This window comes from Procambarus clarkii, chromosome 17 (assembly GCF_040958095.1).
Source record: "Procambarus clarkii isolate CNS0578487 chromosome 17, FALCON_Pclarkii_2.0, whole genome shotgun sequence".
In the NCBI taxonomy this organism is placed as follows: Eukaryota; Metazoa; Arthropoda; class Malacostraca; order Decapoda; family Cambaridae; genus Procambarus; species Procambarus clarkii.
Genome location: NC_091166.1, coordinates 31,231,066 through 31,248,712, shown reverse-complemented (window position 1 = coordinate 31,248,712; position 17,647 = coordinate 31,231,066). Strand labels below are relative to the sequence as shown.

Sequence of the window (17,647 nt, the reverse complement as noted above, 5' to 3'; positions counted from 1 at the left end):
ATCCTCTTCTTATGATTCAACACGACGTCATTGGTGTTCTTATATTTCCCGACTTCGGGTGATTGTTTTGCCACACACGTCTGGACGATGTTGAGGATCTTGTAATGTTGTTTCCATTTGTGTGAGAATTTTCTGTTATTCGTAAAATGATCTGAAGGAATATATAAATAAGAAATATATCGTATATATTAAACTGATTAGGATGAGAGCAGACACGAATGAGCAATGAAATCATATTAACGTGATGTATATATCACCTTATATACATAACGTGATGTATATATATAACGTAATATATCACGTTTATATGATTTCAGTGTGAATTTGAAGAGAAGCGTTTTAGGTATAACTTTTTTGCAATGCATGAAACTCCTGATTGGGCTTCAGTGGAAGCCTCAGGACCCCCTCTTAGAGGACTCATTTGAATTCCAGATTGCATTGCTTTCCACCATGTCGTGGTGTAGTGGTCTAGGGTGTGGGCTGGAGAGTACCAAGTGTGCCAGTTCGAATCCTCCTTCTGCCTACTGATTTTTTTCCAGACAGGAATGAAAAAAAAATCAATATACACAAAAGGTAAATATGAAAGTATAGGTTCAATAAACAGACGTTACTCATTGTACTGCCGCTGGTGATAACTATTATATATCTGTTAGTAACAAAATGAGACCTGGCATATCCAGATAACAAGATAACACATCACTACTCCATATAAAATAAAGTATTGTAACACTTGATAACACATGGGTTCTCCAGATAACAATATAACTCATGGCAACACAGGAAAACCAGATAACATAGGTCAGTATTAGATAACACATTGCAACTCCAGATAACAAGATAACACATGGAAACACCAGACAAAATTTAACACATGGAAACCCCATATACCAATATAACACGTCAACAAACAAATACCAAGATAACACACAACAACAGATAGCAAGATAACACATAATAAGTTCAGATGGCAAGATGACATTTGACAACACCATACAAGACATGGTAACTCCAGGAATCGGGCGGAAACACTAGGTAATACATGACAACAACACACAACAAGATAACACAGCAACAATAGATTAGATAGCATATGACACCTTCATATAACGAGACAACACATGACAACACTACATAACACTTTGTAGCACCAAAATGAGACAAGTCATCACCGGACAACAAGATAACAATATCTCAAATGGCAATCCCAAGATAGCACATGGTAAGTAGAGATATCACGGCAACACTTGGCATCACCATATACCACATGACAACAGCAGAAAACAAAATACCACACGACATGGCAAGTCCAGATAAGATAACACTAAGCAACATCATATAACACATAACTCCAAATAACGCAAAGGTAGTCCAGATAACGTAACACTTAACATCATATAACATATGGGAACACAAGATAATAGGATAGCACATGGTAACACCAGGAAACAAGGTAATGCATGAAACACTAGGTAACAAAATAACGCACACAACACCAGATAACAAGATAACCCATGCAATACCAAATAACAAGATAACCCATGCAACACCAGATAAATAGATAACACATGCAACACCGAATAACAAGATAACACATGCAACACCGAATAACAAGATAACACATGCAACACAAGATAAGAAATGCTACACCAGATAACAAGACACTGACTTAGTTATGTTAGTTTAGGTTAGGATAGGATAGGTTAGGTATATTTGGTCATATTTTTACGTAAGATAACTCAAATAAAACAACTAATAAAATCATATATAGTATAATAGCTTTATCATTTCTTAATCTTCTATATAAATAAAAATGTAAAAGTTCATTTGCTCAAAATCGCTAATCTCCGACAGCTCTGCACCATTGCTTTGAAAGTTTGACACAACATTCCATTTGCTTACGAGCGTGTTTTTATATACCTACTATATACATGTCACGTCTGTTACAGGTACAAAAAAATAGTTTTTTTAAGAACCGTGTTTTTCAAGCGAGTTGTCATGTGAGGGAAATTTTTGAAACCTCTTACCAATTGCTTTGAAATGTTGACACAACGTTGCATTCGAATACATGCGGGTTTCTATATACCTAGTATATACATGCTACACCTGTGACAGGTAAAAACATGCATTTTTTTTAAGAACAGCACCATTTGTTGCACGTAAAAGCAACACACACACGCTATACTAAATATGATATGATTCCATTTCAATGTTTCTGATTACATTGTTAAATTTAATTTTCATAGATTTCGATTTATTTTCATTTTAATTTAATTATTTTGTGTGACATTGCATTGGATTTGAGCTGTGTTGTTTACCATACCGTTCATTTTGTGAATATAGTTATTTTTTTTATTTTTGTCAATTTCTTTTTACTAAAAGTCTTCTTATTTTTCAGTGATGGTAACATCAGCTCATTTGATGTTCTCCATCTCCAGTACCGGGACTTCCTCCGTCGGTACGGGGGGGCGTACGTTGCCGTTGCCTGGCGATGCCGGCTCTGTGGCGATTTCGGACCGCAGTGGTGCCCTGACTTATGTCAGTATCCATAGTGCGCCCCTGGAGTTCCCTTATGACCTCCGGCGTTACTTCGGGGGGGTTAGTACTGTTGTCAGTGTGCGGGTGAACACGCTCTCCTCGAGGCGGTATGCTGGGAGGCGTACAAACATTCGCACGTTGGGGATGCGCCTGCGGTCGGATATACCTTCTTCTGTCCGGCTTACGGGATACTACGTCCGGGTGTATTATGCCCGGCAGCCTCGTACCTGTTTCCGGTGTGGCCTGTTGAGGCATCAGGCTGCCGGGTGCTCTGAGGCCCCTGCTGCTCCTGTCAACTTGTTTCGCGACGAGGATTTCCCGCCGCTCCCTCTGGAGGCAGTCTCTGGTGATGTTGATGAGGTGGTGCGCATCCCGTTCGCTGCTGCAGCTTCCCCGGCGGCGCCTGCCGTTCCTCCGGTTGTTGCCGTCCCTCCTCCGGTTATTGAGGTACCGTCGGTTGGTCTGCCTGATCCTGTCGCTGTTCCAGCTGCTCCCGTGGGCCTTCCTGAAGCTCCCTGTGTGACGTCGCTGTCTTCTCCCTCGTCTTCTGTTGCTGCGCCTGGCCCTGTGTCCGTGACTCGGGTCCCGGATGTGCTGGGTGCTGGGGTGGCTGCGGAGCCTCCTGCTGTGTGTGGCCCGGTTCCCCCTGTGGTACAGGCTGCTGCCGTTGTTGTGTCGGGCGTCGGTTCCTCCGGCTCGTGGTACCCGTGTTTCTGGGTCCCTTACCGGCTCTGACGATATCCGGCCGGTGCCCAAACGTTCCCGGCGTTCGTCTTCTGTCTGGGCCGACGTTGGTGACTTCAGTGACTGCGGGTCTTCGGGTATTGACAGTGTGGATACGGATGCGTCGATGTCTCCGAAGTTCGTGGTGGCGGAGGTCTATGTGCCTGCTGGTGCTGGTGCCTGTGTCTCGGACGTGCCTTCGGTTCTTTCTCCGCCGGGGGACTCTCCACAGTGGGGGGTGGTGGCTTCCGCTGCCAGGGATGGTGTGGACTCTGGTGCTGGGCGTTGCCTGGTGGTGACGTTACGGAAGGATGCGCGCTGTCCGGGTTGCCTACTGTTGTCTGGTGGTGTGCCCGGGGCCGCGGGTACCCCTGTGGTGCGGGTGCGCGTTGGGGCCCTGGGGGACGTGTTGCCTGCGTCTGTGATGCCGCCGGGTCACTGGTCGAAGATTGCCGAGTTACTGCTGTCTGACGGACCGAAGTGCTTTCCTGGTGGGCAAGTTCCTTTTCTGTGGGGGCGAGTGGCGACTTCTCGCCTCATGAGTACTACCATCTGGGTCCCCAGTTTACAGGTGTTTGTTGCCCCGGTTCCGGATGTTATGGCGTCCCCGGTGGATGGACGGGACCCTTTGCAATGGGTGTTCTGGGAGGCGTTTAATGTACGGTTCCCGCGGGCCAGGTTCCCGGGCAAGTATGTGCTCTGATTTCCTGTGCATTTGCTCTATGATATGCTGTATGCCCTTCTGGCTGTTTGTTTGCCCTGTTCTATTATGTGCTTCTGCCTCTCCCTTTGTGCGTAGCTTTGCCGTGTGGCGTATTAGTTTCTAGTGCTTGGCGTCACTAGTTTTGCGTTTTGGCTTGGCCTTTCGCCTTTCCTGGCTTTGCGATTCACCCTTCACAGGTACGCCGGGGCGCATCCGATCCCACGATCGTCGTCGCCCCTAACTCAACAACAACAACAACACCGGTCTGGGGTCATCGAAGGGTTCCGTTGTACTGTACTGACCGCTCATGAGCTAAGATAAAAGTATATACAATTCATGTATGCAAACAAGCCTGAATGGTCCCCAGGACTATATTACAGAACAATTACAATTCATGTAGTCTAAGGTACGATAGTGATTTATTGTGAATCTGTGTTATTATGATATCATTGTATATGCTTTAAATTGATTTGTTCAATTTCGTAGTTCAAAGTGACATTATGTATTTGTCCATGTGGGAACTTAAGTCTTTTTTTGACAGACCAATAGGGATTCTTTAACTTGTTCAGTGAGTGCTGACTCTACCAGTCCTAAGGGACTTTTTTGGGGGTGTCCCAGTGACTTGTAGGTTTGGGGGTGTCCCAGTGACTTGTAGGGGACTGCAAGTCTAGAGACTTGCAGTCCCCGTGGCGTAGTGGTAAGACGCTCGCCTGGCGTTTCCGGAGCGCTTTGTCCTGGGTTCGTATCCTGGCCGGGGGAGGATTTACTGGGCGCATATCCTTAACTGTAGCCTCTGTTTAACCCAACAGTAAAATGGGTACCTGGTTGTTAAACGATTTGGGGGGAGTCATATTCAAGGGAACATAAGATTAAGGACCTGCCCGAAACACAATGCGTGCTAGTGGCTGTACAAGAATGTAAGAACTCTTGTGTATATATATATATATATATATATATATATATATATATATATATATATATATATATATATATATATATATATATATATATATAAATAATAAAGAAAATATAAAAACAGTATAGGTCCAAAACTGAACACAGTGGGACTCCATTAGAGACGTCTCGTTACTCATAGACCTCATCCCTTACAATGACTTGCTGTCTTCTGTTGCTTAGGTACTCCTTTATTTATTGGAGTACCTTCCTAGTATTCCTGTCTGTATCTCCAACTTAGGCACTAGACTTTTATGCGGTAATGTGTCAGTCTTTTTGACGCTCAAAAATTATTCAGTCTGCCCACACTTTTCTTTCTTGCTTAATTTTTGTTGCCTGGTCATGGAATTGTATTAAACTCGTAAGGCAAGATTTGCCATCCCTAAAACCAAGCCGGTGATGTGTTACAAACTTTTTTTCTCTCCAGATGTTCCACTAGTTTTTCTCACAATCTTCTCCTTTACATTGCATGGTATGCAAGTTAGGGGACACTTATTCGTTTGCCTTGTTCGGGTTGAATGTAGACACAGTAGTCGCTTCTGTATATATTTATTGAGTGAGGCAACAAGGTATATATCTGCCAGCCGAGGTCCTTCTACTCTGAGTCTGTGAGGATAACTCAGGCTGCTGGGAGCATGGCTTGATGCTCCTCTGTCTGGCATGACGTCAGAGGCCTACTTGCCTGTGATTGGTTACATTTCAACTGACATAGAATTTGAGTATAACACACTGACCTGTAGTTCAGTGCTTCCAGTCTGTCTCATTTCTTGTATATCTTTATTTCAATAGCCTTTCATTTTTTTGGCAGTTCTGCTGTTACCAATGACTTCTTAGATGCCATTGTGATTGACTGGCACAGTGCTTCTGCCCTCTCTTTTAGTATCCATGGTGAGATTCCATCTGGACCTACAGCATTTGCGACATCATATTTCAAGCAAATGCTTTATAACCTCCCCACTGGTAATCTCAAATGATTACAGTGGTGCTAGTTTAGATATTCTCTCTTAGTTCAGGAACTTCTTACTCTTGTAAAGATCTCCTGAAATAGCTTTTCCAGTTCCTTACACGCCTCCTTGTCATATTTTTAACCTGTTTGCCCCATCCTCAGGTTACTTACCTGTTTCTTCACTCATGTTTTCCTTCTGATGTGACTGTGCTGCAATTTGGGTTGCATCTTCACTTTAATTTGCTCTGCCACTTTCGTACTGTCTTTATGCCACTCTTCTCACCTCTGAGGTACTCATTCCTGGCCGTCTGGTATTTTTTTTGCTCTTTAGTGTTCTATTGTTTATTTTTTTTTTTTGCCCTTGTACTTAGTTGCTTCCTAGCTTACAGCCTTGGTTAAACCATGGGTTCCCCCTCATCTCCATTTCGTTTTTTTGTTTCTTTTGGACTGAGACAAACTTGTCTGCTGCCTCCTTGTATTTCTGGGTAATGTAGTTCATCATGTCTTGTGCAGTATCTCCTCTAAGCTCTTTTTCCCATAGTATATCTATTAGGAACATTCATATCTCCTTGTTGTTCGGTATGCAGTCTTTTGTTTCTCGTCCTCCAGAAAATTTTCGGAGGAGCAGATAATTGTTTGTCCTCGTTTGATGGAGTAATAGATGGCCGACGGGCCTTAATAAAAACATATACATCTCAACCAGGTATTTTTCTTTCAGGTTCCAAACATCAATACACTTTGATTATTCATTCCAATATCGGTATCGAAGTTTATTTCCCTTATGTCTGAATTGTTGAATGTGTTGAATAAGCAGGATAACAGCACTGAGAATGTGTTGAATAAGCAGGATAACAACACTGAGAATGTGTTGAATAAGCAGGATAACAGCACTGAGAATGTGTTGAATAAGCAGGATAATAGCACTGAGAATGTGTTGAATAAGCAGGATAACAGCACTGAGAATGTGTTGAATAAGCAGGATAACAGCACTGAGAATGTGTTGAATAAGCAGGATAACAACACTGAGAATGTGTTGAATAAGCAGGATAACAGCACTGAGAATGTGTTGAATAAGCAGGATAATAGCACTGAAAATGTGTTGAATAAGCAGGATAACAGCACTGAGAATGTGTTGAATAAGCAGGATAACAGCACTGAGAATGTGTTGAATAAGCAGGATAACAGCACTTAGAATGCGTTGAATAAGCTTGATAACAGCACTTAGAATGTATTCACCTATCAGTATTCACCTAGTTGTGCTTGCGGGAATTGAACCCTGGTTCTTTGGGCCCGCCTCTCAACTGTCAACTAATCAATTTTTTTTCACACACAGACACACACATCCCCAGGATGCAGCCCGTAGTAGCTGTCTAATTCTCAGGTAACTATTTACTGCTAGGTGAACAGGTGCATCAGGGTGAATGAAACTCTTGCCCATTTATTTCCGCTTTCGCCGGGGAACCCGGCGATCTTTGGAACCCGAGGACTACGAATACCGAGCGCTGTCGACTCAGCCATCAGGCCCCTGTTGGGTTGAACAAGCAGTGTAACAGCACTGAGAATGTGTTGAATAAACATGGCAACATCACTGAAAATGTGTTGAATAAGCAGGATAACAGCACTGAAAATGTGTTGAATAAGCAGGATAACAGCACTGAAAATGTGTTGAATAAGCAGGATAACAACACTGAAAATGTGTTGAATAAGCAGGATAACAGCACTGAAAATGTGTTGAATAAGCAGGGTAGCACGAACTGTGTTCACCTTCAATATTTGCACGTATTGTCAAGAGTTATTACAATCCCTTTCTTAATTGTCGTTGCATAGTTTTTCTGGTTTGGGCAACTTTACATAATTTTGTAATTTGATTTTACTTCCAATGTTATTCAATACGCGTTGAGTATCATCCAGAACAAAGAATAGTGGCAGGAGATGACGAAATAAATGCTTGTTGAGTCATTAGTTGCTCGAAGAGCCATTAGCAGCTAGAAAAGCCATTAGGTGGGTCGTAAGGCCATTACGTGACCCTGGAGGCCCATTAGGTATTCCATGATACCATTTGATAGCCAATGAGACATTAGGTGGCCCAAGGGGTAGTAAGATGGTCCAGGGGGATGTGAAGTGGACAATTGGAAGTGCATGAATCCACACACTACAAACAAACAAATACAGAATTATTTTTTACACTGCAGATTATAATGAGTGGAAGATGTTCAGTACACAGTTTTCAAAAAGTGAGTCTACGCCACACTAGAGCGAGGAGAAGCACGTGATTTATACTAAACGGTTGAGCAATGCGACTCGAAGAATGCAATGAATGACCCAAAATGATTCTGTGATACACGTGTTTGATCACATTTAAGTGATCAATCACTTAAATCCGATCATAAATCTGTATGCCAGAGCCGATCACGTGAAGGCTCTGGCACACAGTTGGCTGCAGGCTCATCCTGTTCCTTACAGTACTGTTACTTAGATTCAAATAAAGATCCGTCCTTATTAAAACAAACATAAAATCTATAGATGGGCTTCAGATCAGCTGAGGTAGGATAATAGCTCATGCTTGTAGTTTCAGTAGATACTTGTTCCTTGTATGATAGTTTCAAATAAAAGGCTTATAAAATAAATGAGTATCTAGAGGCAGACTTTAGATGAGCTGAGGTAGGATTAGAGCTCTTGCTTGCAATTTAACTAGGTGCTTCTGTCGACATTTCAAATGAACCTAGGTTTAAAGAGAGAGAGAGAGAGAGAGAGAGAGAGAGAGAGAGAGTGAGAGAGAGAGAGAGAGAGAGAGAATGTAGATATTTCGTGTTTAAAATTTCACAATTAAAAATGTCAAAGAACTGTGTTTAGTCTTTCATTATTCGTTGTCAGTCTTGATCCATAGTTAAATGAATTAAGGGACAATACAATTAAGGACACGTTAGCAACTAAAGGGTTAATGATCGAATTTGATAGCATCAACCAAAGATGCAGGAGAAAAAGTGATAAAAATATGTTAATGATAGTGTTGATCGTAAGTTCATATTCAATTCGTTCAATTCCAGCATAATATTCCTTAACGTATGGGAGCATACTATCCAAGAACACGTCTGCAATATTTTTGTGATAAAATTAGTGACTTGAAAGACTTACCTATTTGTAAATAAAAGTTATTCAACAGTTAATTTCACAGTTTGTATGAATGTAAACTGAGTCTCCTAGAAAGTTTTTCTTAGCAAAAGAACAACTGTTGCTAAGCTAAATTATGTTTGGAGAAAATGTTCATAATATATCAATGGAGTTCACCCTGGCCAGCATGCAGTATCGTGCCTTGTCTGATATTGACTTGATTGTAAGAAAATATAACTTAATGATTGTTGAGTATAATGGCATAGAAGATTTAAATAAGAGAGTAAAATAATAAGTTGACAGATAAAGCAGGAATAGCTCTAGTTGGATACTGGGTATTGTTAAGGAATTACAGTCAAAGAGCGACGGCTCGCTGACAAGCAATTTAGGTCCGGAGGAAATTAGATTGCTATTACATGGTCTGTGTTCAAAGTGACCTTGATCCAGGAGAGTCGTGAAGCTGCTTAATATTGGACACTTCACAGGTTGTCCAAATTCCTGGAAATTCATATTCAATTTAGTCAATAAGTTTCGAATTTATATTTAATGTAGTCATTTTACTTTTTTACCAATATACATATATTGTTAAATATATGTGTAGATAAAAAGGTTTTAAATAACGTATATGTTGATTTAAAACATATAAAAGACTTTAAAATTTAAGTTGTTTCCTGTCATGTAAAATGTATCAATGTATGTCAATATAATTTTGACTATGGTCTAAACTATATTTATCATATATAGAGTATATTGATGTTAATGGCCTCTGTTGTATCATACAAGATAATTATAATAATTAAGTCATCCTATTATAATCAGTTTGTGGTGCAGATGATTTAAATTTCATTCTTTATTATGCAACCCATACCCATCCCGTGGGCGGTGGTGCAAAGGGCTACAAAGGCACATAATCGGTTCAGGAACTGAAACAAAAGTTTGTTTAGCTAGGCAAATAACAATCTTTTGAAACTAGTTACACAATTATTAATGTTATGTATATATACTCGTACACATATCCATATATATACATGTATATATATATATATATATATATATATATATATATATATATATATATATATATATATATATAAAACCATCAACAGTGAAAAGAAACGTAAGAAAGATCGAGAAAATTCGTGTTAGAATTATTAATCTTACTTTTTCGGTCATATTTAATAATATATGTCTACAGGAAAGACTGCTACCAAAATATACTAACATATATATATATATATATATATATATATATATATATATATATATATATATATATATATATATATACACACTAGCAGTACCCGGCCACAGCAACCTTCCCTGTCCCCCAGTCCTCCCAACCATTTCCCCCTCACCGGTCCCCTCGGCCTCCCAACCATTCCCCATTCCCCTGTCACATTATCCTCCCCAACATTCGCGCCATTCTCCATTCCCCCATCCCCTCGTCCCCATCATCCCAAACTCCCCCGTCCCCTCGTCCCCATCATCCCAAACTCCCCCGTCCCCTCATCCTTCCCCATCATTATCCCCTCCCTTGTCCCCTCTTCCTCCCCACCATCTCTCACCTCCGTCCCCTCGTCATCCCCACCATTCCCCACTCCCTCATCCGATGCCTTTCCAAATAGTCTGATGTTCCCATCAGAAAATTAGGAACATCAATTGATCTGATGTTCCCATCACTGAAATATAAGAAAAACAGTAAAAAAATGAAATGAAAATATGAAAAAATAAAAAATAAACTATATTCACAAAATGAACGGTATGATAAACAACACAGCTCAATTCCAATGCAATGTCACACAAAATAATTAAATCAAAATGAAAATAAATCAAAATCTATTAAAATTAAATTTATCAATGCAATCAGAAACATTTAAATGGAATTGTAACATATTTAGTATAGCATGTGTGTTGCATTTACACACAACAGATGGCGCTGTTTTTCAAGAAAAGCATAGTTTTACCTTTGACAGGTGTGGCATCTAAACTTATACTTACGAAATGCACGGTATGGTAAACAACAGCTCGATTCCAACACAATGTCACACAAAATAATTCAATAAGAAATAAAATAAAATAAATCGAAATCTATGAAAATAAATTTATCAATGCAATCGAAAACATTGAAATGGAATTCGTGACATATTTAGTATAGCGTGCATGTTGCTATTATGTGCAACAGATGGCGCTGTTTTTCAGAAACGCATGTTTTTACCTGTCACAGGTGTGGCATCTATATAGTAGGTATATAAAATGAAGCGCCTATTCGAAAGCAACATTGTGTAAAAATTTCAAAGGAATCTATGAAGAACTTTCGGAGATTACAGCCTATGTTGCTCTTATGTCCAACAGATGGCGCTGTTTTTCAAAAAAGCATGTTTGTTCCTGTGACAGGTGAGGCATGTATATAGTAGATATATAAAGAGACGCGCCTATTCGAATGCAACGTTGTGTCAAAATTTCAAAGCAATCGGTAAAGAAGTTTCAAAGATTTCCCCTCACATGAAAAACAAAGTTTAAAAAAAAAAACACGTTTTTTCCCGTCACAGACGTGACATCTATATAGTATGCATATAAAAACCCGCTCAGATGCGAATGGAACGTTGTGTGAAAATTTTAAAGCAATCGATGAAGAACTTTCGAAGTTTAGCGATTTTGAACAAACATTTCCATTTTTGTTTATATAGATATATGTTGTACCTAGTAGCCAGAACGCAGTACTCGGCCTACTATGCAAGGCGCGATTTGTCTAATAAGCCAAGTTTTCATGAATTTGTATATTTTTCTAATTTTTTTCTTATGAAATGATAAAGCTGTTCATTAAAGCTAATCATGCCAGCTAAAGCTATTCATGCCAGTTGTTGTGAAGCATCTGTGCTGGCTAGGGTTTGAGTCTCCTGGTGGGTAGGTGTCTAAAGTTGTTTAACTTCACTTGCGAGTTTAGGCAAGTTAGTACATAAAGTATAGACACAGTGTTCTCCCACATTAATTGAGACTTGATGAAAAACCTGAGTGACCTCTTACTAGCTCTGGTGCTCTTGGGGGAGGGGGGGGGGGGTAAAATTTCCCAAAATTTCCCTCCCTATTAAAGGTCTGAGTTTGGTGTAGTGGGTTGAAGGCGGACCAGCTATGCCAGTTGTTGTGAAACATCTATGCTGGCTAGGGTTCGTGTCTCCTGTTGGGTAGGTTTCTAAAGTTGTTAAACTTCACTTGCAAGTTAAGGCAAGATAGTGCATAAAGCATAGACACAGTGTTCTCCCATATTAACAGGGACTTGATGAAAAACATGAGTGACCTCTCATTAGCTCTGGTGCTCTTAGGGGGATGGGGATATGTTATGACCCCACATACGTCATGTAAATATGGGTGTATATGGATGGCATAACCCAGGGACTTAATTTGCGACGCTTACTCCTGCAGAAACATTATTTGTATAGAATAATCTATGTTATTAGGTTGATTCATACATATTTTGAAGGTATATTTATACGGTAAGAAGCAATAACGACCGGTGATAGCATAACTGCTGGAACTCTTCCAATTATCTCCCTTCCCCCCCCCCCCAGACCCTTGGTAAACGTCTCCAGCAGGTGTACCAATTGTATAGAAACATGACTTCTTTATGTTTTCACACATGTGAATGTATATTCTGACATACCTTAAAGTGCTGTATATAGATTATATTATATTATGTATAACTGTAGGAACTTCTTGTAAATATGTATACTGTGTAATTCTGTGAGACAAGGGGTGGAGTGACTTGCCATGTTGGCAACACAGTTATTTTCGGCCGTCCAGGGCACTGGCAGGTCATTACTCCCCTGATTTCCCAGAGAGGCAGACGCATACGTCTAGTTCTCTGGTGTATTGTAGACTGTGCATATCATTTGTAATGTTAATTGTCTGAGAGTAATGTTTTGTAAATGATCAGGTGATTTGATCCTTGACTGAGTTGATACTATACATTGGTTTGATAGCTGATTGTCTAATGTACAGTTGACGGATAACTGATGTATGTGACTAGTAGTGCCATGTGTTTAAGCTCTCTTCTTGTTGATAACAGTATCAGTTTCAGTGTGCCTCAGTGCTTTATATATGTTTTACGGTGACCTAATTATATGCTCCAGTAAACTGGCGTCATTTTAACCAGGCTTTTTATAAACTCCCCCTAGACCTTTGACATTGGCAAGGCTTTGGTTGGCCAGCAAGGCTGGGTCATAAGGTCATGACAGGATATTTGGGAGGTTAAAATACCCGAAATTTCCATCCCTTTCAAGGGTCTGAGTTTTTTGTAGTGGGTTGAAGGCACACCAGCTATAACAGTTGTTGTGAAGCATCTGTGCTGGCTAGGGTTAGAGTCTCCTGGTGGGTAGGTGTCTAAAGTTGTTTAACTTCACTTGCGAGTTTAGGCAAGTTAGTGCATAAAGAATAGACAGTGTTCTCCCATATTAACAGGGACTTGATGAAAAACGTGAGTGACCTCTCACTAGCTCTGGTGCTCTTGGGGGGGGGGGTAAAATACCCCAAAATTTACATCCCTTTTAAGGATCTGTGTTTGGTGTAGTGGGATAAAGGCATTCCAGCTATGCCAGTTCTTGTGAAGCATCTGTGCTGGTTAGGGTTCGAGTCTCCTGGTGGGTAGATGTATAAAGTAATAATATATAGGTGTCTAAAGTATTATATATATATATATATATATGTATATGTATATGTATATATATGTCGTACCTAGTAGCCAGAACGCACTTCTCAGCCTACTATGCATGGCCCGATTTGCCTAATAAGCCAAGTTTTCATGAATTAATGTTTTTTCGACTACCTAACCTACCTAACCTAACTTTTTCTGCTACCTAACCTAACCTAACCTATAGAGATAGGTTAGGTTAGGTAGGGTTGGTTAGGTTCTGTCATATATCTACGTTAATTTTAATTCCAATAACAAAAATTGACCTCATACATAATGAAATGGGTAGCTTTATCATTTCATAAGAAAAAAAATAGAAAAAAATATATTAATTCAGGAAAACTTGGCTTATTAGGCAAATCGGGCCTTGCATAGTAGGCTGAGAAGTGCGTTCTGGCTACTAGGTACAACATTATATATATATATATTATATATATATATATACATATATATATATATATATATATATATATATATATATATATATATATATATATATATATATATATATATATATAATATGCAAACAAGCCTGAATGGTCCCCCAGGCCTATATGCAACTGAAAATTCACACCCCAGAAGTGACTCGAACCCATAGTGCCAGGAGCACTCTGCAACTCATGTATAGGGCCCCTTAACCACTCGACCATCCCGACCGGACAAAAGAGGATGGTAGCCGAGGCTAATTCACCATCCCCTCCGCCGGCACTCTGATGGTAATCTTCGGCATGGTATTTTATCAAGTCCCCTCATTCTTTGGGGCACACGTGAGGAACACAAATGCATACAAGCCTTTTGTTTGAATTTGTGTTCCTCACGTGTGCCCCAAAGAATGAGGTGATTTGTTAAAATACCATGCCCAGGATTACCATCAGAATCTGGTGGGAATCTCACTTTGCCTCAAGCCTACGAGGATATGAATAGTGTAATATTTTTTAATCAATGAATAATAGATGTAAAATAATTTATGAATAATATCTCTAATTTGATGTGACTATTTTCGTTAATTATCAGTAATAATTTGGGTGGGCAGCAATATCAGATGATTTATGAGTGATAGGAAAGCAGGGAGAGTAGATACCTCGAACCAGGACTCGTCATAACTCCACAAGGACTCTTCCACTGCATACTTAGGTAAAATTGGAGAAGATGTAGTACAATGTAAAGAAACCTAACGTCGTAAATAGGTGAAATGACAATGGTGAACGCATAAATTGGTGAAATGAAGTGAATTGAAGTGACAAGAAATGACAAACTCTAACGAAGTTTTTATCGAGAGAACGATTAAGATATTTTAAAATCAAGTTAGGAAAGCGACTTGGACACATAACTGGCAATAAGCTGAGACTTATCAAATTTACTAGTGCATAAAACAAAGCGAATCTGACCCTTGGGTTTGAAATTAAAAGGAGTCAGTAAAAGATACTCAAATGCCATTTTCTAATTATAGTTTCCCTCTAATGAAACCTGGCCCAAACTACGCCAGGTAAAGTTCTCTCCTTGTTAATGCAACATTTCACGAGTCCACTCATTATCTTCAAGAAATTTTAAGTCATAACAAATTGAAGACAAATTACAGATTATATTTTTTTATTGGTTCTTTGTTTAATGTAATTTACAATAGAATGATAAGCATTATTAAATAGGAATAAAATATGTTCAGGGAAGACCCTTACTCTCTTACATGAAATTAACACAGATATTGAACAAAAATTAAACATTAAGTGCTAATCGAAATTTAATTTTCAGCAAAAAACTAGAGATAATCTGCTTCCTCTATAAACATTAAATCCTGATGAATATGATAATCAGGCTCTCTGCAATAACTCTGCAATAGCTCTTCATTTGCCACAAGTTATTGTGTTACCTCAATACTGTGTAGCAATTATTGGCACTGCTGGCTAAGCAAATATTAAAACACTTGATTTAAAGAAGGTGATCGTCGGTGACTATATAAAGACAATATACTTGTTCATGATACAGGACTGCAGTTGCTCAAAAATTCGTGAGCCTTGTTCATGTAGGCTGTTTATACCAGCAAGAGTCCCACGTTTCTTCAGAGAGATGCGAGTTCTCCTGTCAGTTTTATTTCTGGATTGACTTTTTGGTCTCGCCCGAGTTAGGTGTTACATGTGGTGATGTCAACACTTGACGTCAGATGAGGAGACACAACCAACCACTTATATTCGAGTGGATTCGCTCGCTAGCCGCCAGGGGGCCAAGACGTGCTCGCCTGACCTGCCAGTTGTTGCCTGGTGTTGAGAGGGGGCGGGTGCGGTTTACAGTGCGGTGTACCCACTGGCCGGGGACCCGGCTGGCGGTATGGTTGTTGGTGGTGATATTTTAAATATCATCACCATGTTGCCCGCGTTCAGCGGGTTGACATGGTGCGCTTGGATTTTTCTGGTGCTGTAGCCTGGCCCATTGTGGAAGTAGTGCTGTTGGATGTGCTCCATGTGGACGTCCCTGATTTGTTAGGGCTGGAAAAGCTCTCGCCTACCCTAGTGGCGGTGTCCTTCGCCAAGATTTTGTTTTACCGGGAGTTTGTGGTGCGCTGGGATGCCTGCACGCTTACTATTCCTGCTTCGGCTGTGACCGTGGAGATTTCGGATCCCTGGGGGCCCCTTGAAATATGTGAGTGTTCACGGTGTGCCGGTGACTTTCGCCGTGAAGGAGCTGACGTCGGTATTTACGCGGTATGGTATGGTGCTGAACCACCGATTCAACACTTTGAGTGCGGGCCGGCTGCGAGGGGTACGTTTGAGCGCTCGGACGCTCGTCATGCGGGTCACGACCCCTATTCCGTCCAGGATTTTGTTTCGTGGGCTCCCTCTACGGATCTTTTATCAGGGCCAGACAAGGACCTGTTTCCGGTGTGGTGCTGAGGGCCACGTGGCAGCCGGCTTTGACGCTCCTCGTGTTGAGGCCCCCTTCGATTTTCCTGGAGGGTGACTTTCTCTGCTTGTCTGAGCGTGGGGTTTCTTCTGCGGATCATCGCTCTGTCCTGGTGCCTGGTGTGGTTCCTGCGGCGGTTTCGGCGGACGTTCCATCTGGCCCTGGTATGTCTGTCCCTCCGGTAAGCTCTGTAGACCTGGAGATTCCTGCTTTGGATTTTCGTCGTTCGGTGGTTGCAGAGGTGCATCCGTGGGGGCCTTAGAAGCTGCTGTAGGGGTGGTGCCTGCTTCTCCTGCCGGCGACCGTCTGTTTCCCGGGGATGTCGGGGTTGTGGTGGGTGAGCCCTCCCCCTTGCCCTCTACCTCTGCCTCGTCTACCTCGTCGCCTTCGGTGCTTTCCTCGCTCCCTGGTGCCTCTTCGCCTGCGCTGGCTCTGTCGTCCGTGTTGGATACCTCACGTGTGCTGGAGTGTGCTCTCCCACCTGCTGTGTCTGATCCTTCTCCGTTGCCGGTCTCCGGGCGTGGTAGTGACTGCCCCATGCTGTTTAGGCTACTGTTCTGAGTGATCGTGCTGCCCCGGCTTTGGGGCCGCCTGCCCCAAAGCCTGGTCTTCTGGGTCACCGCTTGCTGGAGGTGACAATTCCGACAATCAGCGGCCTCTTTTTAAGCGCCGTCGCTCGGCTCAGGGTGTGTCGCCTCGCTGGTCGTGGGCAGAGGAGCGTGATGCGATGGACGATGATGCTGTGGTCGACGCTGTGATGCCTCCGGTGGTGCCTTCTGTGTTGCACGCTGTGCCTCCTGCTGGTGGCTCCCCTCATTGGGCGGTTGCCCCTGGTGATCGCGACCTTGTAGTGGTGTTTTCAAAGGATGTTTGGTGGGGAAACTCTGCTCCTGTTCCGGTTGGTGGGAGAGCTGGGGCCCCTGCGGAGCCTCGGTGTGGTGCTTGGCGTCGACCGGAGTGCACTCCCTAGTGGGCAGGGAGGTGTGCGGCCTGCCGTGCAGTCCAGTGTGCGGCCTGCCGTGCAGTCCAGTGTGCTTCCTGGTGTGCAGCCCTGTGACCAGTTTCCTAGGGGGAAACACTTCTCTTTCGTCCTCTC

At 41.7% G+C, this 17,647-nt stretch overlaps 3 protein-coding genes across 3 annotated transcripts in view; 1 reads left to right on the top strand and 2 right to left on the bottom strand.

Annotated features, from left to right (window-relative positions):
• The window catches only part of LOC138365614 (involucrin-like), a 9,126-nt gene extending 3,078 nt beyond the window's left edge, over positions 1-6,048 (bottom strand). Inside the window, exon 1 of the mRNA XM_069326092.1 lies at positions 6,033-6,048. Coding sequence (XP_069182193.1) covers positions 6,033-6,048 — 16 coding nt within the window. The remainder of the gene's footprint in view (positions 1-6,032) is intronic.
• A 594-nt stretch (positions 6,049-6,642) lies between these two features.
• On the top strand, positions 6,643-7,053 carry LOC138365613 (AAC-rich mRNA clone AAC11 protein-like). The gene has a single exon (XM_069326091.1). The coding sequence runs from the start codon at positions 6,643-6,645 to the stop codon at positions 7,051-7,053; it is 411 nt and encodes a 136-aa protein (XP_069182192.1).
• A 9,449-nt stretch (positions 7,054-16,502) lies between these two features.
• On the bottom strand, positions 16,503-17,090 carry LOC138365612 (regulator of G-protein signaling 3-like). The gene has a single exon (XM_069326089.1). The coding sequence runs from the start codon at positions 17,088-17,090 to the stop codon at positions 16,503-16,505; it is 588 nt and encodes a 195-aa protein (XP_069182190.1).
• Positions 17,091-17,647: the final 557 nt, after the last annotated feature.

Bases quoted from the DNA above. Each gene is read 5' to 3' on its own strand.
- LOC138365613 (XM_069326091.1), top strand. From the start codon at position 6,643: ATGTCTGAATTGTTGAATGTGTTGAATAAGCAGGATAACAGCACTGAG.
- LOC138365612 (XM_069326089.1), bottom strand. From the start codon at position 17,090: ATGGGGCAGTCACTACCACGCCCGGAGACCGGCAACGGAGAAGGATCA.